The following is a 25,228-nucleotide window of genomic DNA, read 5'->3' on the forward strand; positions in this document are numbered from 1 at the left end:
TGTACTCTGGCTTTCTTTATTAGCTCTATCTCTGAAAGGCTTTGGTATCAGGAATAGCATTAATAGTATTAGCACTGCTTTTGTGAAAATAAATTGGAATGCTTTCCATCTTCTATGTACTTCAGAACATTTTCCATGTTTCTATTATTTGAGGATCACATTCACAATTCTGCTATATTTGCATTTACTTGTCCTATTATAATAGATTTAATATTTTCTGCAAAAGCTTAATATTGGCTCATTTTTTAGCCTAATCTCATCCTAAGCAACATAGATTTAATATACTAGATATAGTTTTCTAACATATTTTAAGTTATTAAAATAATAAATAATCATGTGTATATACCTTAAACCATGACCTGTACCCTCCATAATAATCTTTGGGGAAACAATGCACTAGATAACTTAAAAATAGCATGAAAATTATATTTCTTGTATTTGAAAAAGTTTACCTATTAAACCATCTAGGCTCAGGATTATTTTTGGAGCTTGGAAGTTACTTTGTGATGTCTTCCAGGATTGCTTTTCTGTCTATTTCATTTCTTCATGAACTGATTTCAGTAGTTTCATTTTCAATTTCATCAAAATGTTAACTTTATTCTATTTTTTTAAATCTCCATATCTTTGGGGACACCTGGGTGGCTCAGTGGTTGAGCGTCTGCCTTGGGCTCAGGGTGTGATCCTGGGGTCCTGGGATGGAGTCCAGCATCGGGCTCCCCACAGGGAGCCTGCTTCTCCCTCTGCCTATGTTTCTGCCTCTCTGGTCTCTCATGAATAAGTAAATTAAATTTAATTTAAAAATCTCCACTTCCTTGATTATATATATTCTTACACTGCAGATTTTTTTTTTTAAAGATTTTATTTATTCATCCATGAGAGACAGAGAGAGAGGCAGAGACAGACACAGGCAGAGGGAGAAGCAGGCTCCATGCAGGGAGCCCAATGTGAGACCCAATGCCCGGACTCCAGGATCACTCCCTGGCCCAGACTCCAGGATCACACCCTGGCCGGAAGGCAGGCGCTAAACTGCTGAGCCACCCGGGGATCCCCTACACTGCAAATTTTGGGTATTTCTGCTCTGTTTCTTTACTAGTCTAACAACAGTTCTATTTAATTCATTGTTTCAACAAAGAATACACTCTCAGATTTTTCAATTCTAGCGTATTTTTTGTTCATTCATTCAACAAATACTACATGCCAAGCCTGTCTGTATCAGGCAACATACAAGGTGCTGAGGGTAAGAGAAGGGTGAAACATATGTAGTTATAATCTGCTTCATTAATTTCTGTCCTTTCAAAAAACACCCTCCTGTTTTCCCAGATTTTTTTTTTATAATTTTTTTAAATTTTTATTTATTTATGATAGTCACAGAGAGAGAGAGAGTGGCAGAGGCACAGGCAGAGGGAGAAGCAGGCTCCATGCACCGGGAGCCTGATGTGGGATTCAATCCCGGGTCTCCAGGATCGCGCCCTGGGCCAAAGGCAGGAGCCAAACCCCTGCGCCACCCAGGGATCCCTGTTTTCCCAGATTTTTATTTACTTTCTAATTTCTGAGTATAGTAATTGATTTATTTTCATTGTTTCTTTTCAGACATTAAAAAAATTTTTAGAGGAATGAATTTGTTTATTTGTAATTTTATGGAGCACTTCATAATCATTTTTCAATAAATTATAGTTCTCAGTTCTTATTTAGGTGGAACTTTTCCAAATGGATGAAGTTTTTAAAATTTCAACTTTTATTATCTACAGTTTTATTGCATTATGATCACAGAGTGGCCAGTAAAATTTTCCTTAAGGGCCTGTAATGAGGTTTTCTTTCTGGTATAGAACAGATCAATGTTTTAATCATACCATGAACACTAGAAAAACCATGTAAGGTGTATTATTGAATTCTCTCATTTTTAACTTGTGAGTTTTTTAATGCATTTCTAATAGGTTTTGCTATATAGTAACTTTCAAGGTTTGCTAGTTGTGTGATGAATTTTGGAACTGCTACTTTTTCTTCTTGAATTGCACTTTTATCAACGTAGATGGTCCCATCTGATTTAAGGTACTTTGTGGGGTGTGTATGGAGGGAGGGAAGGAGGGCCTTTAACTGATAGTATTGTTTCAGTAGAATGACTCTGTAAGTCAGACAGAGCCATGAGAGAGATCCACAATTAAATCACATTTTGTATTGCTATGAAAAAAGATACCACCTTAAGACACAGAAAGTGGGGCAGCCCTGAAGGCGCAGCGGTGTGGCGCAGCGGTTTGGCGCCGCCTGCAGCCCAGGGCGTGATCCTGGGGACTCCGGATCGAGTCCCGCGTCGAGCTCCCTGCGTGGAGCCCGCTTCTCCCTCTGCCTGTGTCTCTGCCTGTCTCTCTCTCTCTCTGAATGACTAAATAAATAAATCTTTAAAAAAAAAAAGGCACAGAAAGTGTAAAAAGTCTTTGGAGTTAGTTGGGAAATATTTATATCTGTTAAGTGCCACAGAAGTACAAACTCTAATCAAGTGATGTGGTCATTGGAATGGAGATCTCAGGCTCCCAACTAGGAGCTGAAAGAATTAAGGAAAACATAGCTTAAATCTAAGGTACATGGGCATTATGACCACCTCCCTCAAGTTTTGAAGTCATTGTTGCAGAGATATTACAAAGACCTTGAATCTAGAATACTATACCAAGACAACCTATCAATAAGGATGAAGGCAAAATAATAGATACCCCACATACAGGTTGAGAAAATTTATCATGCATACTCAAAAGCAAATATGTGCTCAAAGCAAATGTGCTCCAACCACAGCAAAACAGGCTCTAGCGGATATCTGGTGTCCAGGGTAAGAATCCTGTCCTTGTCCCTGCCTGAGGTCTCTGCTGCTTAAAGACCTCAGCAATCTGAGAAGGCAACCCCCAGAATCACATGGGATTAAATTCTTGTATTATTTATGACAAAATGTTTATGTAAACTATCTTTTAATCCTAGAATGATTTAGAATTGAGAAGTATTTAAAAGAATTAAACAAGTAGTAATTATGTATGTGTGTAAGCAACATTATGTACAAATACCTACATTTTGGGATTTCATGTCTAACATTCAGGAGAATTGGAACTATTAAGAGTTGAGATCAGCCTCATGATTCCAATCTAAAAGGTGAAATTAATTTGTGATTTTAATTTGAAGGTGTGCATCTACATATACACAAATACACAGAGAGAAAGTATGCTCTGAAATATACAAGAGGATTTAAGAATCACTGTTTATAAATGTAATTACTAAATTTATAAGAGTTTAAAAAACTGGACTGGTTTGTCAGTCAGACCTAATAGGAACCTAAATATATTAAACTAATAAATATAAGATATTTTAAATTTATTATCAAGTTTGTAAATAGAACCGAATATTAATCAAAGATCCTCTTAAATAGTGACTATTAAATTTTTCTGGACTTACACATAGAATAACAAGATAATGATCTCGAAAGCTTAATTATTCACAAGTCTAACTGGCTTAATTTTAAAAATCACAGTATTGCTGGAATATGCTTTTCTGCACCATGTATATTTTGTTTTCTGTCTTAATCTACAGGAGGGAGCTCTTTTTTTATGCAGATTTTAACCCATTCACATTTATTGCAGTAACAGATATATTTGATATGTTTTTTTCTGTGTGTTATCACTGATCTTTGACGTATTTATACATCGATTTTAATCCTAAAGAGCACATTTTCCAAAGTATGTCTCTCGGAACATTAGTTCCACTCTGAAATGCTTCTATGGTACAAAATACATCTGAGAAAACTACATACTATATTCTCTTCTTAGTGAATATTATAAAAATTCTGATGAATCCTTGAAATCTAAAACTAATGCCAACAGAAGCCATTAAATCACTTGCTCAAGCCTTCCAACCAACTCCACTCCTCTCCCCCAAACCTCAAACTGCTATGAATAAGATCAAACAGATGACAAAAAATATTTTGGAAATAGAAAATATAGTTGATGGAATTTTAAAAGTCAATAGGAAAACTGGAAGAAAAAGGTGAATACAGAGATTGATAGAATAATATAACAGTTTAGCAACACAGGGGATCACAGGAACCAAAGCAAAAGAAACGCAAAAACAGAGAAGGGGGATCTGAGAAGTAATGGGCGAACACAAAAGAGACACAGGACCAGAAGGTAACAAAGTCCAAACTAAAACATGCTTATTGGACACTTTCTGTATGTGAGGTTGTTCTAACCCTTCGCCTGTTTTAACAATAACCTCATGAGGGAGGTTACATTCTAATCCCTTTTCTAGATAAAATAAATGAGGTTCAAAAAGCTGAAATCACTCACCCAAAGTCTCAGAGCTGGAAGTGACAAAACTTTGCACAGTCCAGAATCCAAATTTTTAACCCCATGCTTTTTATCTTCAAGAAGAAAATAAACTCTCTATCTTAATGGAATTAAAATCAAGAAACTCCGTAACAGAATAAAAGCATGTTAAGAACATTTTAAAGGTAAATAATTATAATACTTATACTAACTCCTGTCCAATCTACTTACTCCTTCTATTTTTCTTTCCTTTCTTTCTTTTTTAAAAAGATGTTATTTATTTATTCATGAGAGACAACAGAGGGGCAGAGATATAGGCAGAGGGAGAGAGAGAGGCAGGTTTCCTGCAAGGAATGCAATGTGGGACTGGATCCCCAAACTCTGGGATCACACCCTGAGCCGAAGGCAGATGCTCAACCACTGAGCCACCCAGGTGTCTCCTATTTTTCTTTTAAAGTAATATCGTCTGCCACAGATCATAAGTTAAGCAATGTAAGATGACATTTCCTACTCTATAAACCTAAATGTACTACCTGGCTCTCCAGTAAAAAATGTATATAGGATCCTAATATGTTATATACTGATTAGTTTTCAACTTTTAGAATCAATCTGTGGACAATGGACACAAGACTTAATATATTTTTTAAAGATTTTATTTATTTATTCATGAGAGACACACAAAGAGAGGCAGAGACATAGGCAGAAGGAGGAGAAGCATCCCTCAATGTGGGACTCGATCCCAGGACTCCAGAATCATGCCCTGAGCCCAAAGCAGACACTCAACCACTGAGCCACCCAGGTGTCCCAAGACTTAATAATATTAATTATGGAACAGAACATTCTAGCCACGTGAAAGGTTGAGAGGCAGACCAGGATAGGTACAGAGGATAATGTGGAAAAGACAGAAGAAATTTAAGGATGTCATATCCAAATTCAATTAGCTAGGAACACTGTTTAAAGTTGGTTAGTCAAGAAATGTGGACTCACAGGATCACGCCCTGGACTGAAGGTGGCACTAAACCGCTGAGCCACCCGGGCTGTCCTGTTTCTTAATATTGACACAAATGTGGTGGAGAGTGGACATCTTATCTGGAAAGAGACTGCCAGTATGCACCATCTGTGCTGTCCTCTGCCTGGCACTCCACACAGACATTTTCTGGTCCCTGAGCATCCAGGTGAGGCTACGTGACAGGCCAGTGGAATCTGAGTGGAAATGGTACGCACCACTTCCAGGCCTGGCCCATAAAAATCTCCTGCGGTATCCTTCTCCTTGTGCTCTTTCTTCTCCTGACTGCTGGCATATCCACCACAATTTGGCAGCCAGGCGCAGGAGATGAACATTGACCAGCTTCATCTCTAACAACTGTATAATGCCCAGACTGCCCCCAACTCACCCTAGACTGTGATGTGGGAGAGAAATCAACTTTTATTGTCTTAAGTGGCTATTTTGGGATTGTCTTTAACCACTTAGCGTTAATTATAACTAATATAAAATGGGACCTGAGTGAGTATGAGTAGAGGCTTTTACTTTTGGTTCATATCATTTATATCCATTGTTCAAACACATACATGCAGGGGCACCTGGCTGGCTCAGTTGGAAGAGCATGTGGTTCTTGAGCTCAGGGTAGCAAGTTCAAGCTTCGCAGTGGGTATAGAAATTATAAATAAATAAATAAATTAATTAATTAAAAAATAACAATAGAAAATAAACATACATGCAAATTTAAAGTAAACAGTAAGCAAATAACAGCTAGTAGTGAAAGTGGGTAAAGCCTACTAAACTCACCTTTGACTAAGGCTTCTTTAGCATATTGGGCATCTTTGTGTGAATATAAAAGGGCAAAACTAAGAGATCCCTGGGTGGCTCAGCGGTTTAATGCCTGCCTTCAGCCCAGGGTGTGATCCTGGAGTCCGGGATCAAGTCCTACATCGGGCTCCCTGCATGGAGCCTGCTTCTCCCTCTGCCTGTGTCTCTGCCTCTCTCTCTCTCTCTGTGTCTCTCATGAATAAATAAAATCTTTAAAAAAAAAAAGGTAAAACTGTAAAAATGGCACTGATACCACCATACCTAGGTCCCCTCAACCCTTTATACCCAGATGCCTCTGAACAGTGCACAACCTGTACAACTATACCTACCAACACTCTCTACAATGCAGGTACTGACAACCTGGTTAGAAACTGAAAGACTGTTAGGGAATTTCTGGGAAGTTCTCATTCTAGCTGCCCTCAATCATGCAAATTTTCATGTCTTTTACTTGATCCATTTCTCTAGCCCATCGTGCAATACCACAATAAGTCACAATGACCCAACTCAGAGGCTCACAGCCACCACAAAGGAGGAAACTTGCTGCCACCACGGCCAAATCCAGGGCTAGAAAAGAAGCAGCAGATGAGAGCCTATCTTCTGCTTCGGCTGTGCTCCAGAGAGGACAAGGTGCTTCCACCTGGAAGAGATGAGGGTAATTCTAGCCCCTTTAAGCCTGGAGAGGGGAGGTCTAAACTGGAGACTGCACCTCATTTGCCCTTGAAATAGACCCTCCCTGCCCAAACAACTGAAGTCCTGTGGAAGACAGCCATGAGATGTGCCACCTGGATCTCTATTCCAGAAAGAACTTGGTATTCAGCTGTAAGGACTGCAGGTGACTGACACCTCCAGCTCTTAGTGCCACCAGGATGCCAGGACTCAATGTGGCTTTTGAGCTGAAGGTCTATTCTTCCCTGGCCGCCTCCAGCAGTGAGTAACCACAGCAAGAGCACCAGGGACTGGCCATTCCTGCCCAATAGGGGGGACTCTAATGGGCAGTCTGTTCTGGAGCTCCCCCAATTAGTTGGCCAAGACTTCTCCAGATCTGCACAGCTATCTGAGGCTCCCCCTGACCAAACCTGCTGCCTCCCTCCTTCCTCTCATACACGCTGTATCTGCGTCATGGTCTAAAACTCTCCTCAGTCCCATTCTGGCTTCCCACGCCTTTTGTGTTTGTGAAGTCTCTAATAAATTTCGTTCATCCCTAATTCTGTTTAATAATAATCTTTTTAGGGATCCCTGGGTGGCGCAGCGGTTTGGCACCTGCCTTTGGCCCAGGGCGCGATCCTGGAGACCCGGGATCGAGTCCCACGTCGGGCTCCCGGTGCATGGGGCCTGCTTCTCCCTCTGCCTATGTCTCTGCCTCTCTTTCTCTCTCTGTGACTATCATTAATAAATAAAAATTAAAATAATAATAATAATAATCTTTTTAAAGTAATCTCTAAACCCAACGTGGGGCTCAAACTCACAACCTCAAGATCAACAGCCACATATTCCACGACTGAGCCAGCCAGGTGCTCCCCCAATTCTGTTTAAAGATCTGCATCTTAAAGGACAAAAGTGACACAATACAAGAACTGCGTAGAAATCACTCCTGGGTGCAGCAGCTCTTCCCTTGTCCAATCCTCCTGCTTCCGCCTTACCTCTACCACTCATCTCTGAGCCCCTTGCCCTGACAACCCACTGAAGCACTTGTTACGATTCTAGTCCAATGCACCACAACTGCCAGTGGGAGGCCCCCCTATCCTAGACCTCATGGTAAAGCAGATTGAACATACATTAATCTTTAATAAAATTCTAATTTCCAGAGGTTTTTTTTTTTTTTTTTAATGTATTCTACAGCACTTCATCACAGCAGTAAGAGACCAGTTAAAATTATACTCATCCTTTCAGGCCACACTAGTCCCTAAGATTTTCTAATTGGATATCTTTACTTATAGCAAATCAGATCCAGTTCCCATTCCAAAATTGTATTCATTCTTGAAAAATACAATAAAGTCACTGGCATAAAAGGGTCCTTTTCATCTCCTGTCCGTTAGAATGCTTTAAAAAGTAACGTTAGGGGGCGCTAGGGTTAGTCAGTTAGGCGTCTGCCTTCAGCTCAGGTCACGATCCCAGGGTCCTGGGATGGAGGCTGCTGTCGCGGCTCCCCGCTCAGTGGTGGGTCTGTTTCTCCCTTTCCCTCTGCCCCTCCGCCTCCCTGTGAGCACGCTCTCTCGCGCTCTCTCTCAAATAAATAAATAAAATCTTTCAACAAAAGAGTGTTACATGTGCTTTGCCTAATAGTTTCTCATAGGGCTGTTTACAACAAAGGCACCGTTTGGTAAATATTGGTCGTTCTGCCCAAAGAAGTTTGGATACCTGCTGCGTAATTTAGAGTTACCCCTACGTAATCTACACAGTAACACCGCCTCTATGCTTTTTCTGCAGAGTGTTCGCCTGTGGCAGTTTTCCATCCTGGTTGTTGTATCAGACCAAGGCACCCCACCTCAGCCCAGCCCCAAGGATACAGCCTAAGTCGGCTTGGCCTCCCTGCCAAGATCTGAAGCAGAGGCACTGGGAGAGGAGTGAAGACCAGGGGTTTACTTACAGCGCTGCTCCCAATTCCGGGGATGTCACTTGTATAAGTCACTTCACCTCTCAAAGCCTCAACGTCCTCATTCAAACCCCAATTAAAAAATTACGCCCTTGAGAAATTTCTTAAAGAGTTCTGACTGTCACAGAGACACATACTCGCCACCTGCCATTCCAGGATCCCAGCATGAAGTCGACCATCTCTACCCAATCAGCCAAGATGCAATTTTTGAGGCTAAATTAAATTCCACTTCCTTCATGTGACAGAACTGAAATGTTCTGGGTTTGTTTTTAAACACAACCCCGTGGTTACCAGCATCTAAATCTGTGCCGGAGGCCAGGATGATGAACCAAAAGATGAAAACTAGAGCCCAGCTGACTGACTCTCCACTAGGCTCGCTTAATTTCTGAGGAAATAAAAATTTGATAAGCCGGCATAAGTTTTCGGTATCCCAGAATAAGCACAGGCTATTTTGGGTAAGAAATAGTCACAATCAAGCCCTTGGTCTGAGTATGAGTAACAGATCTGCTGACGGGTTGCCACCTTCCACGGGACGCCAGAAAGTGTGTGATATGCAAATGATGCGCCGCAAAATGGACAATGAACCAGAAATCGACTGCCAAGTCACACTTTTCGCTGCAGATGCCCAGAAAGTCTGCAAGAACTGCCCCCACACGCGGCGCTGGAGACCCCGTCTGGGCGGCGGACAGCAGGGGCAGGTCAGATCCCGCCGTGAAACCCGCACGGAGCCCCCGCCCCGCGGCCCCGCTGTGCACCGGCCTGGCCTGCGTGCTCCGGGCCGCGGGGACCCGCTCCCGCCCGCCCCACTCGCTGCGTCCGGGCGGACCCGGGGCTTCCAGGTACGTGTTTAGAGTGAGTGGCATTTCCTTGTCGCGGAACAGACGCAGGTAATTTCACAACCCCATTAGCGCATTCCAAAGGCAAGAATCACATCCCGGGAACTTCACCTTTCCACTCGCCCCCCGGGCGCCCGCGGGCAGCGCGGCGGCCGCCGGCCCAAGAGGCGGGGTGGGGGAAGGGCGCCGGGCCGGGGAGGGGGCGCGGCGCGACCCCCGCCGAAGGCACAGACCTGGTTCGGGATCCTCGGGCCGCCCCGAGTGGTTGCCCATGCTCGGCCGAGTCGGGCAGCGGCCGGCGGGCCGGCCTCGGACAGGGTGTCCGCCGGGCTGCGGCTCGCGCCGGCTCCGGCTGGCGAGGCAGCTGCGTCCGGCGGGTCCGCTCCAGTCAAAGAAAGGGCCGGGCGCCTTCCAGTTCCCGGCGGCCGCCGGCGGAGCCGCTCCTCGCCCGCGCGGGCGGGCTCCGCCCACCTCATCTGCATTCCGCCCGCCGCAGCCCCGCCCACCTGGGTTCCAGACGGCCGGCCCGGCGAGGCCCCACCCAGCTCATCTGCATACCGCTCGCCGCAGGCCCGCCCACCTGGGGCGCGAGGCGGCGGGTCTGGTGGGGCCCCGCCCATCTCATCTGCATAGTGCCCGCCCGTCTCTTCTTATCGCTCGAGAGCACCCGAAGGGTCCCTCCCCCGCGTGGGAGGGCCGCACCGGCTGACCGGCTTCGGGCCTCTAGGGGCCGGCGCTGAGAACTGCGGCTGGATGAGCGAGGCTGGAAAAACCCCACTGCGGGGAGGCTGAAGCCAAGTGCCACGACAAAGGCAAGATGCTGCGCGTGAGAAATTAGAGCTCGCACGAGCAACTCTTGAGTAGGACGTGAAGAAGAGTAACACTAACAAAGACGTGCCCAGTTATCCAAGCTGAATACTACCGCAAATAAGACAAATGCATACCAGTCCTTAGAGGTAACGGTTTTTGCTGCTATCAGAAATGACTAACTCCCGGAAATTACCCTGAACGACCCTCATAGTTAATCGGACACTGAAAACACTTAGAAATAAGTAAATCTCGCAGTGAAAAATATTTAGAACTAATAAAATCATGAGTGGAGTGGCTAGTTCTCTCTGCATTACTTAACGCTATGGCCCATTCTCAGTTCTCATCTATCAACATCTTAGGTCACCACCAATCACTCAACTCCTCAAAACACGGAGGAGAAGTTCAGACATCAGGACCTCACCTCTCTGGTCTCCTCTTCTCAATCCCCTTTGTTGATTTCTCCTCATCCCCTTGATCTCTAGCACCTGGTGTGGCTTGATACCCAGTCATCTCTATCCACTTTGGTCATCTCTCTCACTTGGCCATCCCCACCAACTTAAAAAACCACCTATATATCTTCAGCCTGGTACCCTCTTCTGTATTCCAGACTCATTTAACTAATTACCTTCTGGACACCCCCACTTAGGTGTCTTAAGCATCTCCAATTTTTTTTAAAGATCTTATTTATTTATTCATGAGAGACACAGAGAGAGAGAGGCAGAGACACAGGCAGAGGGAGAAGCAGGCTCCATGCAGGGAGCCTGACAAGGGACTTGATCCCAGGACTCCAGGATCACGCCCTGGGCCAAAGGCAGATGCTTAACCGCTGAGCCACCCAGGGATCCCCAGCATCTCCAATTTAACCATAAAAAAATTCTTGATTTTCTTCCATAGATGAATAATATAATCTTCTTTATCTCCATAAATGGAACATGTCAAAATATTTATCATAAATGCCACCATGTCTAAGCACTTCTCACCACTTCCACTGCTACCACCTGGTCCAAGCCATGGACCATCCTACCAGGATGACTGCAACTGCCTCCTTTTTTTTTGTTTTTTAAAGATTTTATTTATTCATGAGAGACAGAGAGAGAAAGAGAGAGAGAGAAAGGCAGAGACAAAGACAGAGGGAGAAGCAGGTTCCATGCAGGGAGCCCGATGTGGGACTCAATCCCGGGTCTCTAGGATCACGCCTGGGCTGAAGGCGGCGCTAAACCGCTGAGCCACCCAGGCTGCCCCTGCAACTGCCTCCTAACCAGTATCCCATCTTCTGCCCCTGCCTCTTTATACTGTAATCATATCACACCTCCATTTACAACGCTCCAATAGCTTTCTGTCTCAGGAGAAGAAAAGCTAATGCCCTTACACAAGCCTCTACAGCCCTATATAATCTCCTTCCATCAGTGGACTTAACCTTCCTACTCTCATACTGCTTTTGCTACACTGACGTCCTCACTGTTCCTCAAATAAGCCAATCATGCTCCCACCCAAGGGCCTTTGCCCCTGCTTCTCTGTTTGCCTGGAATGCTCTTCCCTCACATTCCAACATTACTCAGACCATATGTTTCATTCTCTTTCACTTCTCAGGTCTCCAGTCAAATGACATTCCATTAACAGGGGCTTCTCTTGTCACACCACATTAAATAGTAAGCCAGACATTCAACGTACACATTTCCCTGCCTTGTTGGCCTCCACGATACATATCACCATTTAATATACTACATATTTATTTGTTTACTGGCTTATTATCTCCCCACTATATTGCAAACTTCCTAAGAACAGGAAATGAATGAATGGGTTTATAGCCTGTGCCATAAGCCAATCAACTTGTCACATTATTTCCCTTTAACAGTGCCATGAGTTGGTTTCTCCAACAAAACTAATTTGTCAAAGAGAGGAGCCATAGTTCTATTTCTGTAACCTATGCAACTGAGCACAACACTGAGTACACAGAAACAAATGTACTAAGGAAAACGAATTGCATAGGATGATTTTAGAGCAGAAATGTATATGAATTCAAGTTCAGCCTCCCCACCATCTTTTTTAAAGGTGAAGGACAAAGCCAGAAAAGATGGTTGACTTCAAATATTTATGAGATGATAGACAAAGGCTGCAATTGTGAACCCTGTAACAGTAACATAACTTCAGTTTACAGAACAGTTTACATCCTTATCCAGAGAGTTCTGAAAACTGATGAGTCATTTTATTAATCCCATAAAATGTTAAGCAATTAACCTGTGTCTCTTTATGACCACTAAATTAGACATCAACCCAAGATACCTCCTGGAATCTTATGGCTCTCTGTCTCTCTTTCTTTGTTTTTGTTTTTGTTTTTAAGATTTATTTATTTATTTGAGAGAGAGAGAAAGAGCAAGCATGCGAGTAGGGGGAGGGGCAGAGGAAGAGGGAGAGAGAGAACCTTCAAGCAGACTCCGCACCGAGCATGGAGCCTGAAGAGGGGCTCAGTCTCACCACCCATGAGATTGTGACCTGAGCCTAAACTAAGAGTCAGACACTTAATGGACTGAGCCACTCAGGCACCCCAGGCCTCTATGCTTTTATATCTGCTATATTCCTTCTGATTTGATACTCTTCTGAATTCCTGGCAAGTACCTATTCATTTTTTAAGTCCTTGCTCAGAGTGGTGCCTGGGTGGCTCAGTAGGTTAAGCATCTGCCTTTAGCTCAGATCATGATCCTGGGGTCCTGGGAATCAAGCCCCACATTGGTCTCCCTGCTCAGCTGGAAGCCTGCTTCTCTCTCTCCCTCTGCCCCTCCCCACTGCTCATACACTCTCTCTTTTTCAAATAAATAAAATCATATAAAAAAAAAGATTTAAATTCTTGCTCAGGCAGGGGTGTCTGGGTGGCTCAGTCAGTTGAGCGTTGGTCTCTTGATTTCAGCTCACATCATGATCTTGGGGTGGTGGGATTGAGCCCCATGTGGGGCCCAGAGCTGATCTTGGAGCCAACTTAAGATTCTCTTTCCCTGTGAGCCACCCAGGTGTCCCCAAAACCCTCAGATTTGAAATAATTTAGCATAAAGTAGCACTTCAAATGAAGTAAGACCCATATCTCACACTTTATGCCAAAAAATAAAGTCCAATTCAATATAAATTTAATTCTAAAATATGAAAATATAGAAGTCCTAGAAGTAAATGTGGATGAATATTTTTATAATATTGAGGGGGAAGGAAGCCTTTCCTTGTTGTCTCGCTTTTCATTATGAACAATTTCAAATTCATAGAAAAGTGTGGGGAGAACACTAGAATGAACATCTTTATATATTTATCACCTACAATTACCAATTGTAGACATTCTACCATTTGCTTTTTATCTCTCTGTGCTTCCATTTCCTCCATTAAATCATTTGAAAGAACACTGCATTTGAAAGACATGACACTTCACCCTTAAACACTTCCATCATGAATATAGGCATTCTCCTACAATGGCATTATCTCATCCAAGAAAAAAAAAAAGGTATTTTCAAAATATCATATAGTATGTAGTCCATATTAAAATTTCCCCAATGTCTCCAAAATCTATGTATTTTTTAAAATCTTTATTTATTTATTCATGAAAGACACAGAGAGAGGCAGAGACATGGGCAGAAGGAGAAGCAGGCTCCCTGTGGGGAACCTGATGCGAGACTCAATCCCAGACCCCAGGATCATGACTTGAGCCAAAAGCACTCAACTCAACTAAGCCACACAGGCTGCCCTAAAATCTATGTATTTTTAAATGCCCGGATCCAATCAATGTTAAATGTTGGGTAAACAAGGTACATTCTCAAACAACCTTGAAAAATGAGTTTGAGATGTTTTTTTGTTTTGTTTTTTTGAGTTTGAGATGTTAATAGAGGTTGCCTGATAAAAAATCATCTTAAAAGGAGGGTGGGGGGCAGCCCAGGTGGCTCAAGGGTTAGCGCCACCTTCAGCCCAGGGCCTGATCCCGGGCCGGGATCAAGTCCCAAATCGGGCTCCCCGCATGCAGCCTGCTTTTCCCTCTACCTGTGTCTCTGCCTCTCTGTGTTTCTCATGAATAAATAAATAAAATCTTTTTAAAATTTTTAAAAAATAAAAGCAGTTCAGTGAGAAGGCAGGTTGTGACAATCACACACACAGGGCAAATAAAATGCCTAAATGTGATGTGACTAGGATAAAAATTTCCAGTGGACTCAAAGATTGCTTATCTCAAGCAACAGGTGGAAGTGGAGCTGATGTGCTCCAGAACCGGTGTTAAATAACCTCAAAAATGACTCCAGTGATGATGGTTGACACTGATGTCAAAGATGCTGTGATGCTTGTTTAAAAAAAAAAAAAGCAACATTTGGGGAACCTGGGTGGCTCAGTCAGCTAAGCTTCTGCCTTTGTCCCAGTTCATGATCCCAGGGTCCTGGGATCAAGCCCTGTGTCTGTAACTGCCCCTTCCCCACAGTTGTGCCCTCTCATTGCTCTCTCTCTCAAGTAAATAAATAAAATCTTTTTTAAATTAATTAATTACAAAGCAACAGTGCAACTCTAAATTTCTATATTTTATACAATATGTGATTTCAAATGTAAAGGTGTAACTAAGTTAAAAATTCTATATTTTCTTTTGTTTTTTTCTTCTTTTTTTTTTGTGGGCTCTGTGCCCAATGTAGGGCTTTAACTCATGACCCTGAGATTGAGAGTTGCATGTTCTCCCAACTGAGCCAGCCAGGTGCCCCAAATTCTGTATTCTCTATTTCATCTATATTTGAAATGTTTATTTAAGGAAGGGAAAAAAAAGGTTTTTAGACATAGTCATTGAATATAAAGATCCCCTGATGTTCAGGCATACACAATAAAATAATATGTACATGGGCCCATTTTTACTTAAAAATACTATGATATTGTCCATATTCATGCATATAGAAATTATATTTGGATATGTATATAACAAGTTACTGTAAATATCTATATCTGATAGATAGATAACTATATCTGAAGAGAGTTACAGAAGACTTTCATTGTCTATAGCAAGTACCTCTACTGCCTTAACAATAAACGTATTTTACTTCTATGATCAGAGCACACAAAAAGAAAAAAATCTGTATATCCTTAAACCAAGCAACTTGTCTTCTAGGAATTTATTCAAGACAAATAATTGCAAATCTACATAAACATCTAGCTTCCAAGATAATGATTCTTATTATCTACTGAGAAATAATCACATGCCAGGGACTACTAACGACTTTATGTATTTTAACCTATTAAATTTCTTACCCAAATACAACAATATAAAACTATTTTTTTTACCCAAATTAAAGATCAGAAAATGACCAAGAAGGTAAATAACATGGCCAGAGTTACTTAGCTATGAAGTGGCAGGGCCAGGATTTGAACCTGTGTCAGGGGTCTCCTAGACCATCCCCAGGTTTGGAGATTCACGAAGAAGACTGGCAGCTGTAGTTGGGCTCATAGCTAGGACTTACTCCAGGGAAAGGAAACAAAGGAGAGAAAGGACCCACAGGAAACCAGCCAGATCCAAGCTTCCAAACAGTGGAGTCATAGAGAGTAGCCTTAATTCCTCCAGGAAGGGGCTATGACAACACAAGTATGATGTTGTAGAAGAGGGGAACTTACTAGAGACTCAGCAGCCAGGTTTTTATTGGGATCTGGTCCCATAGGCACCTTCTGCCTAGCACCTAACGAAACTCAAGACTTTCAGAAGGAAAGCAGGTGTTCACCATAATAAGCCACAGTGTTTGCACAGACCATTTCAGCCCAGTGAGCCAGGCCTATTTCCAGGGTGCTGGAAAACATCCTGAAATTCAAGTTCCCAGAAGGCAGCCAAGTATCAACCTTGCAAGCAGCCTTTCTAAGGATAGCCATCCCAGGCCTGTTACATTCACTTTTTTCTGCACAGTACCCCTTCCATTTAACTCCAGAGTCTGTGCTCTTAACAACTGTTCATCGTTTCTCTTCAGTTTGCAACAGCAAAAACCGGGGAAAAAGCCTTCAATGTTGAGCACAAGTGGCTTAGTTAAATAAATTATCATACAGCCACACAATGGCATCCTATGTGGTCTCTAAAACAATATGCCAGACATAGTTATAAATAATATATATGTTAAGAATATAATTCTTGATTTTTTGTACAAAAACAAAAAAAATATCTGGATACAAACACTCAGGTAAGCAGGAAAGGGTTTGGAAAAGTGTCCCTCAAATCTCCGATTAACGGTGGCTCTATTTGAGTGGGTATAATTTTTATGTCCTTTTTTTGGCTGTCCATATATTTTTAATTTTGTTCTAATGCACATGTACTGTTTTATGCTTTGGTAGTTTGAAAAATCCACTTTGAAAAGATATCACATGGATTCTTAAAATCATTTTAGGTAAAATTGCTTATATTACCAAAAGATTTTTCAGTTTTTAGGAGGACTCTTTAAATAATTATTCAGCCAGTACATATACTTATTGTACTCATTTCTCCCCAATAATACTGTTAATGGGGCTTAATCTGAAGGTGATATCAGAAAACAGTTCATATTTTAACTAAACCAAAATAAACCAAAGTGTCCATCCACCACTTCTTAATAACTTAACATCAAACTTTAATTTTAAACATTTATTATTTAAAAAATCAAATAATCAAAATTAGAAAAAAAATAATGATCCTCTATATACCCAACAACCCAGTTTCAGCAATTAGCAATTCATGCTCAATCTAGTTTCATTTATCATCATCTACTTCTTGTCTATTCTCAGTTATTTTGAAACAAATCCCAGGGCAGCCCGGGTGGCTCAGCGGTTTAGCACTGCCTTCAGTCCAGGGCCTGATCCTGGAGACCTGGGATTGGGTCCCACATCGGGCTCCCTACATGGAGCCTGCTTCTCCCTCTGCCTGTGTCTCTGCCTCTCTCTGTGTGGGTCTCTCATGAGTAAATAAAAACTTTAAAAAAAAAGAAAAGAAAAGAAACAAATCCCAGATATCCTATTTCATTGATAAATATTTCGGTAGGTATTCCTAAAAATAAAGACTCAAAAAACCACAAAAACACCACACCACAATTCCATTATCCCAACTGAAAAAATTATCAGCAATTTCTTATCAAATAGCTAATCACAGTTCAAATTTCCTCTCCTGCCTGGATTTTTTAAAAATCATAATTCACACCACTGCATGCCTGTCAGAATGGTGAAAGTCCAAAACACTGACTATCAAATGCTGGTGAGGATGGAGAGCAACAGGAATGCTCTAGGGCATTGCTCTTGGGAATACAAAATGGTACAGGCCCCTGGGAAAACAGTTGAGCAGTTTCTTACAAAACTAATCCTATCCTTACCACACAACCTATCAATCATGCTCCTTGGTATTCACCCACTTGAGTTGGAAAGTTACATCCGTGTACTGGAAAAAAAATCTGTACACAAATGTTGCCAGCAGCTTTATTCATAATTGCCAAAACATGAAAGCAATCGAGATGTTGAATGGGTAAGTGGATGAACAAAGTACGGTGCATCCAGACAGTGGAATATTATTCGGTGGTAAGAAGGAAATGAGCTATTAAACCACAAAAAGACATGGAGGAAATTTAAATGCACACTGTGAGTAAAGGAAGCCGGCCTGGAAAGGCTATATACTATATGATTCCAACTCTATCATATTCTAGAGAAGGCAAGACTATGGAGACAGTAAAAAGATCAATGGTTGCCAGATGTTTTGAAGGAGAGAGGGAAGGATGACTTGGGTGGAGCAGAGGGTGTTTTTGAGGCAGTGAAACTACTCTGGATGACAACTCCAGTAGTAGATACACATCATTATGCATTTGTCAAAACCAATGGAATCTACAACACAAAGAGTGAACCCCGATATAAACTTTGGACTCTAGCTAATAATAGGGAATCTACATTGGTTCATCAATTTTAACAAATGTACCACCCTAATGCAAGTTCTTAATGATGGGAGAAATGGAGGGTGGTGCTGAGGGATATATAGGACCTTTCTGTAATTTCCAATTATTTTTCTGTAAACCCAAAACTGCCTTATAAAATAAAGTCTATTCCTCTGGAAAAAAATCATGATCCAAATAATTACCTCAAACTCAAAGCAACACGACAATGCAGCTATAACAGTTACTGGGCTGTGGGGACTATCAGCCTTTTCTTACTTCTTTCTTGTTAAAGAACTCCCTGGACATGACAGTGATGGAGGGTCACACTATTCTTAGCCCAGGAGAGAATCTTAAATGACACAATCCAAGCCAATCATGGTACTTTCTATTTTCCTTGCTAGTGACTGGGTTAGAGACGCTATGTGACCAGATTCTGGCCAACAACACAAAGGGAGGTCTATTGGTGGGAGAGTTAGGGAAAATTCCCTTGCCCTTAAGGGGATATACTGGTTGAGATGCTCTTCTTCCCCTGGATACTACTCTCTCAGCTCAAGATCACGAGAACTTGTCGGTGCCTGGGTGGCTCAGTTGGTTAAGCGTCTGCGTTTGGCTCAGGTCATGATCCCAGGGTCCTGAGATGGAGCCCGCATGGGGATCCCTGCTCAGCTGGGAGCCTGCTTCTCCTTCTCCCTCTGCCTGCCACTCCTCCTGCTTGTGTGCTCATGCTCTCTCTCTGTGTCAAGTTAAAAAGAAAAAAAAAAAAAAAAAAGATCACCAGAACTTCAACAGCCATCTTGAAGTGGTGAGGGGAGCTAGCCAGAGGGCTATGCCAATACACTCAGGGTGGCAGACCAGAAAGATGGAAATAATCTAGATCCCTGATGGCTTTACTGTGTCCTCACATTAAATGACCTCTGAGTCATCTACCTTTTCTTTTGTTATACAACACAGTCTAGACTTCCTTAGTGTGGAAATCTGGCTGAATCAGATATGATCTGACCTGGTTGCCATTCCTTTCTCTTCTTATGAGTAAAGGACTCAGGTTTAGGGAAATTAAGCTATCTTGCCCAAGGACGTATAGATTGAAAGTAAGGAGCTGGAATGTAATTCATGCCTGTTGTCTCCACGGTGCTTTTTTTTTTTTTTTTTCCCTGTCTATACATCTTTGCCTAAGAAGCTGGGCACTTAATCTTCAGAGAGGTCAACTATAAACTGTGAAAGAAAATCTTGGAAATCCTTTTGAATTATAGAAAACACGTTTGTCCTCAACAGGGCTTAACTTAAATATAAGTAACAATGCTACAATCTAAATGAAGTAAGATTGAGATATGATAATTAGCACTATAAAACTGTATAGTGTATGCGAAAATTCCCATTGTCTGTACTTGTCTCAGCCACTGACTCATTAGTGACCATGTTCAGGCCACCCTCTGAGCCATATGAAAGCTCTACTATCTACCCACTACCTTCCCTTGGAACTTGGCATAAATAATAAAAAAAAAAATCATCGTTGGCCTCGCAAGATTCTGAAGTTCATGCTGCGTGTGAAAGACAGGCTTGGACTGAAGACCTACCTATATATTTGCACAACCTAATGTTTCCCTTGGCTGTACAAGTCTAGGAGTAGAAATGGGGTCATGTTAACAGCATCAAATGAAATTTTTCTGGCTCTAGTCATTCTCCACTATAACTTGACCTTCATCCCCACTGCAATGTTCCCTCCACTTATTCCCGGGAGTCCCAAGAATATGGCACTTTCAAGTTCTCAAGCAAGAACTTAGTGCACTTCAAGCATGTGCTCTGTATCCTGTCTTCTACAGAACTCCCTCAGGAAGTTCAACTGCCGCAGCCTACACCTCCACCCTCCACTCAACTGCACAAGGAGGCTCCCCATCGCCTCTGCTCCCCACTCTTGCTGTCATAGTTGTTAGAACTGCTCCACAGGCCAGGCTTCCCACCACCCAGTGCTACAGGACCCATGGCTTCTGTGCCTCATGTAGTCACAGGATGTCCCTGCCGCAAGCCTCCTCTCAAGGACACCCATGTCTGGCTTAGATTTCCACTGCACCCAAAGCTGCCTCCTTGGCTTTGTGACTATCTCAATAAGTGTCTTTATAGCTGTATTGATGCTGAGAGATGTTGGGAACATTAATCACCATAGTGTAACCCTGGTTGCTTCTGAGAGTTGCTTTAACTTTCTTTTTCCATGTTACATTTCCAAGCTATGAAGCCCACATCATTTCAATAAAAGCAATGTCATTTTTCTTACCAAAAACTAGTTGTTACCCAAAAGATAATGGAAATGGCTTTGTGTGCATTACACTGACTATAAACAGGAGACAAGATTTTCCTTGCCTTAGAGGAACTTAGATTGCTTAAATAGTTTAGTAAATAACACCCAGTATCTGTTTCATACGTGACATCACTCAAGTTTTGCATATTCTAATGGAGGGGCGAAAAATCTCAACTTTTTTTTTAAGATTATTTATTTTTTTAAGTCATCTCTCCACCCAATGTGGGGCTCGAATTCATGATCTTGAGAAGATCAAGAGTCGTGTGCTCTTCCAACTGAGCCAGCCAGGTGCCCCCAAACCTTGACTTTCTTATTAAGCCAAGAGCCAAGTTACTAAACAGAGGCTAGATTCCCACAAAGAAACCCAGAGAAACTTGAATACAGAGAGAGAGTCAAAGGGGGAGTAAAAAATTTCCTAACAGTCTCAGAAGCAAAGTTCCTTAGGCAGATAGCAGATGTGATGGTCTAAGTCATCATTCCAGTAATGAAAGGTGGCAAGAAAAATCCAAGGATGTATCTGTGAGGACAGACAACAGATTAGTGGTTGCCTGGAGCTAGAGATGAAACAGGGATTGACTGGGAACTGCACAAGAGATCTTTCTGGGTTGACAGAAATGTTCCCAAACTTGGTTGTGGCACATAGTTGGAACACAGTAAATGTACTAAAAACCACTGGACCACATATTTTAAATGAGTGAATTTTATGATATGTAAATTATACTTCAGTAAGGCTTTTTTTTTTTTTTTTTTTTTTTTTTTTTAAGTCAAGGGAGATAAATGGATGACTCTTCAAGATTCTATGTATTATTTCTGAACTAAAAAGAGCCCGGTCCTCTCTCTGAATCAATTAGCATGACTGAAGCCTGAGGGGTGCTTGGCTGCCAGGAATAGAGACTAGAAAGACACAGGCTTTGAAGAAGAGATAAAGGGGAAAAAAGAGAGGCATCACCCACCCATACTCAGAATGGGCTTGCTTACTGAATGTGCTGCCAGCAGGCCCCACGAAAGAGTTCCACTCAAAGCATCAGAGAATTATTAGACAGGAAAGACAAATAGTACAAGGCGGGATATGATGAGCATCTTGCAGAAATACAAATGCAGTGCTACAGATGATGCTTAAAAGAGAAAAGGCACATTCTGTTGTGAAATCAAAAAAGGCTTTACGAAGGAGGTGCTCTTCTGAGCTAGCTGCTCCTTTCATGACGAATAGCATTTCTGTCAATGTCCAGAGTGGCAGGAGGGGGCAGGGGGTAGGGGAGGGAGGCTCCTGGCATGGACATGCGCATCCTGGACAAGCAGGCCCCAGCAGCAGGGCAGGGCTGTGTCTTTGTTCATCAGAGTGAACAAAGGCTTGATTGTGAAAAAGTCCTGGGTGTGTTTGGAGAATAAGCCACCCCCTGTGGCCTAGGATTGGAGCTCAAGGCACGAGCAGAGGACCAAGATAAGGCTGCAGTGGGATCACGCAGAGTCAGGGCGAGAGGTGTGCCCTGATTCGTTACCCAGTGGAGAATGCCCAAGCATGTCTGAGCAGAGGAGTGGTGTGACGAAAGCTGTGGTTTAGTTAGATTACTCTGGTAATACAAAACTTGCTCCCTAGAGCACCATCTACCCATCTTTTTACGGATAACCAAGTCATCAAAATAACCAATGTTATTGGTTATTTCTTCTTTTGATAAGACATAACAAGGCCCTGGGCAAGATGAATTCTCTTAGTTTGTAGGCTTGTCTCCAGAACAGCAGGGAGCTTCTGCTCCCACTATTTGGGCTGTCTGCATACTAAGAGTCAGATGTATTTGTTCCAAATCTGTTTATGCCAGGTACACTTGTGCTGTTACTTACATAACTTAATTAGTACGCAAACCAATAAAATATGAGCACACAGAGAGAGGCATTGTTTCTTCAAAAGCCATACTGAAGGCTTTGAAAAGACTCAATGAAGGTGAGTCATGAAAAATTGCCTGAAGCGGCTGCAAAAAGATTAGGGGAATATTTGTAAACATGCGAAAGGGTTCTACACACCATTTTCTTCTGAGGTATCTAAGCTCTTGCTCCTGTTTAAAGAAACTAAAACTGAATATCATGGAAGATGTATTACGAGCATGAAAAGGAAGCTAACCAAGATAATGCAAGAATTTATCTGTGTGACAGCAAAATGGCACTGCAGTCGGGGTAAGTCCAGATGCTCAGGGAGGCAGTTAAGCAACTCTGCAATGAGGGTGATGAGTTTCATTGAGACAGATTCGATAGGAACACAACATTAAATCAAGGAGAGCAAAGACTCCCGTTGTTTTGTTAATTGTTGCATCCCCGGAACCTACTGAGATGCCTGGCACACAGTAGACATTCTAAATATTTGTCGAAAGAATGAATGGATGGACACACATGCAGAACATCCATGAAATGTTGTCAAAAAACAGTTGGAGGAATATTTCTGGAATGCAGGATGCAAGTCGGGGCAGAGATGCTGGTTTGAATGTCATCAAGGACTTTGTCTATCTCGTAATCCTAGGGCCTGGAATGGTGTCTCCCACGTGGTAGGAGACAAGAGGAAATATCTAAGTAAAGGTCTTTGACCCTAATAGCAACCCCATTCAGGGTTGGAAAGGCCTTTCGTGAAGATGCTAATCCTATCATCCTACAATATCTCCACTGTAGAGTTGCTCATCTGTAGAATGAATACCTCTGTAGCAATAACAGGGAATTCTTGATTTCCTGAGGCAACACACTTCTTTGCTATTAGAACATTCTTCCATATATGAAGTCAAAACCTGGCTCTAATTTTACTGCTTGGAACCAAAAAGGAAAAGTTTAATTCTAACCAAAAAAGGAATTGGATGACAGCGTGCAAGGGACAGTAACTTTGGAAGAAAAAAAAAACAAAAAACACCATTATCTCAGGAAAGCAAAGCTGAAGGAATCTGGGCAAGAAGTCCCAGAGTCTAAGGCAGGTGAATTTTTTTTTTTAATTGCCATAATTCCTAAGTAGGAAATTCTGTTAGGGAGATGGTTGAAAGGAAAATCCATTTCATAAAAACATCTACATTTCAGGTTCTGCTTTCTTTTCCTCAGAGATACTTTTATTTCCCCAAATGGGTGTTGTGATACAGACAAAAAGACAAACTCGGGGAGGCTGAGCAGCTTGTCCACAGTCACATGGGATGCTTCTCCAAGGTGGGGTTCTGAGCCCTAGTGACCCACACATACCAACTGAACGAAGAGGGGGAGGGTCTGAAGCCACCAGTGTGAAAGTACCGTTATTAGGTGGCTCAGTGAGTTAAGTGTCTGCCTTTGGCTCAAGTCATGATCTCAGGGTCCTGGGATCGAGTCCCATATCAAGCTCCCTGCTCAGCGAGGAGTCTGCTTCTCCTTCCTCTGCTGCTCCCCTTGCTTGTGCTCTCCTCCCCCATCTCTCTCAAATAAATAAAAAGTTATTCATGAAATGCCCCGGTGAACATGAGGTCATGTCCAACCTGAAAAATAGGACACATAGCCTTGGATGAATATGAAGTTGGCAGAAACCTATATCTATTTAAAAAAAAAAAAAAAGGCCTGAAAAGCTGCTCCTGAAAAGGAGCTGAGGTTTGCTGCAAATGGTGAGCACAGAAGCCACCAGGCTGCTCTTGCCGCTTTGCCTGTACTTCTGTCTTCTCTCATGCATGTACATTCTCAGGCATGTACACCCCCAAAATGGTCTTTGCCCTCAAAAGGGAGGTCAAACCTTAGAGGAAACTGAAGTCTAAGAAAACCCCCTAATGAGCTTAAATGTCCTGGCCCTGCGGAAATTACAATCCCAAACGTGAAGATAACTCGTAAATGAGGTCAGGCACTGCCATCAATAGCCACCGAGAAATGACAAGACAGTGGCCAAGAAATGTCAACCAGAGCGAGGCTGCTCCCTGGGATGGAATGATCTTCAAAATACACTGCTCCAAGTTCCACACAGGTGCGGAGTGCCGTGTCCGTGTGTGCCACCATTTGTGGACAGACAGGGGAGAGGACATGCATTTGCTTCCACACATAGCGGGCATCCCTAGAAGGTGTCAGATTCCTGGAGGCTGCCAGACCCTGGCGGGTGGGGTGGCCAGGCAAAGGGGTAAAGGCAAACCCTTCACTGTGCCCTTTCCATTTTGAACTGTGCGAACTGTATTAACTATTCGATAAATAAATAAATAAGTAAACATTTCATCTGATGAAAACCTAGAGTTTGGTAGAACAGATTTTTAGAGGGATGGCTTCTAAGGGCCTAAGAAGGAGACCCAGAGACCACAAGGGGCCTGTATGGGCAAACTAGGAAAACTCTCTGAGAATCAGCCAAACTGCTCTAGGACTCTTTCCACTTGCTTTCTTTGTTTCTTTAGTTTTTAAAAAAATATTATTTAAAAAAATTTTTAAAGTAATCTCTACACCCAACATAGGACTCGAACTCACAACCCCGAGATCAAGAGTTGCATGCTCTTCCGACTGAGCCAGCCAGGTGCCCCTCCACTTGCTTTCATTTCAAAATCCACAGACTTGGCTATTGCCTAGAGTAGAAGTGGTAGTGGTGGTGGAGTACTTGGCTTAAGGTCACACAGGTATGGTGTGGCACGAAGGTCCCAAAGTCTTAGGCAACTTTTCTTATAGTCTTGTTGCCACTCCGTTGACCGTGAACATGTCTTGTTTTCTGCTTCTCTGGCATCAACCTCACATGTAGGTCCTAATGTAATTCCCTGCACATAGACTATCAAAG

At 42.5% G+C, this 25,228-nt stretch overlaps 1 protein-coding gene and 1 long non-coding RNA gene across 9 annotated transcripts in view; one reads left to right on the plus strand and one right to left on the minus strand.

Moving 5' to 3' along the window:
* The window catches only part of SPECC1 (sperm antigen with calponin homology and coiled-coil domains 1), a 280,247-nt gene that overhangs the window by 145,596 nt on the left and 109,423 nt on the right, over positions 1–25,228 (minus strand). Inside the window, exon 1 of one of the 8 annotated variants that reach the window (XM_049109492.1) lies at positions 9,768–9,975. The exons of 6 other annotated variants lie outside the window; for them this stretch is intronic. Coding sequence is in view for 1 of the 2 variants with exons in the window: in XM_025428245.3 (XP_025284030.3) it covers positions 9,768–9,807 (40 nt within the window). In the remaining variant the exon portion in view is untranslated. Of the gene's footprint in view, positions 1–9,767; positions 9,976–25,228 lie in introns of those variants that run through there. One more of the 8 variants, XM_025428245.3, reaches the window with a different exon arrangement.
* LOC118354703 (uncharacterized) overlaps positions 10,196–25,228 on the plus strand; it is a 57,030-nt gene continuing 41,997 nt past the window's right edge. The window contains exon 1 of the long non-coding RNA XR_004815657.2: positions 10,196–10,490. This is a non-coding gene — a long non-coding RNA (uncharacterized LOC118354703). The remainder of the gene's footprint in view (positions 10,491–25,228) is intronic.

The sequence above is a fragment of the Canis lupus genome, chromosome 5, assembly GCF_003254725.2.
Source record: "Canis lupus dingo isolate Sandy chromosome 5, ASM325472v2, whole genome shotgun sequence".
Taxonomy (NCBI): domain Eukaryota; kingdom Metazoa; phylum Chordata; class Mammalia; order Carnivora; family Canidae; genus Canis; species Canis lupus.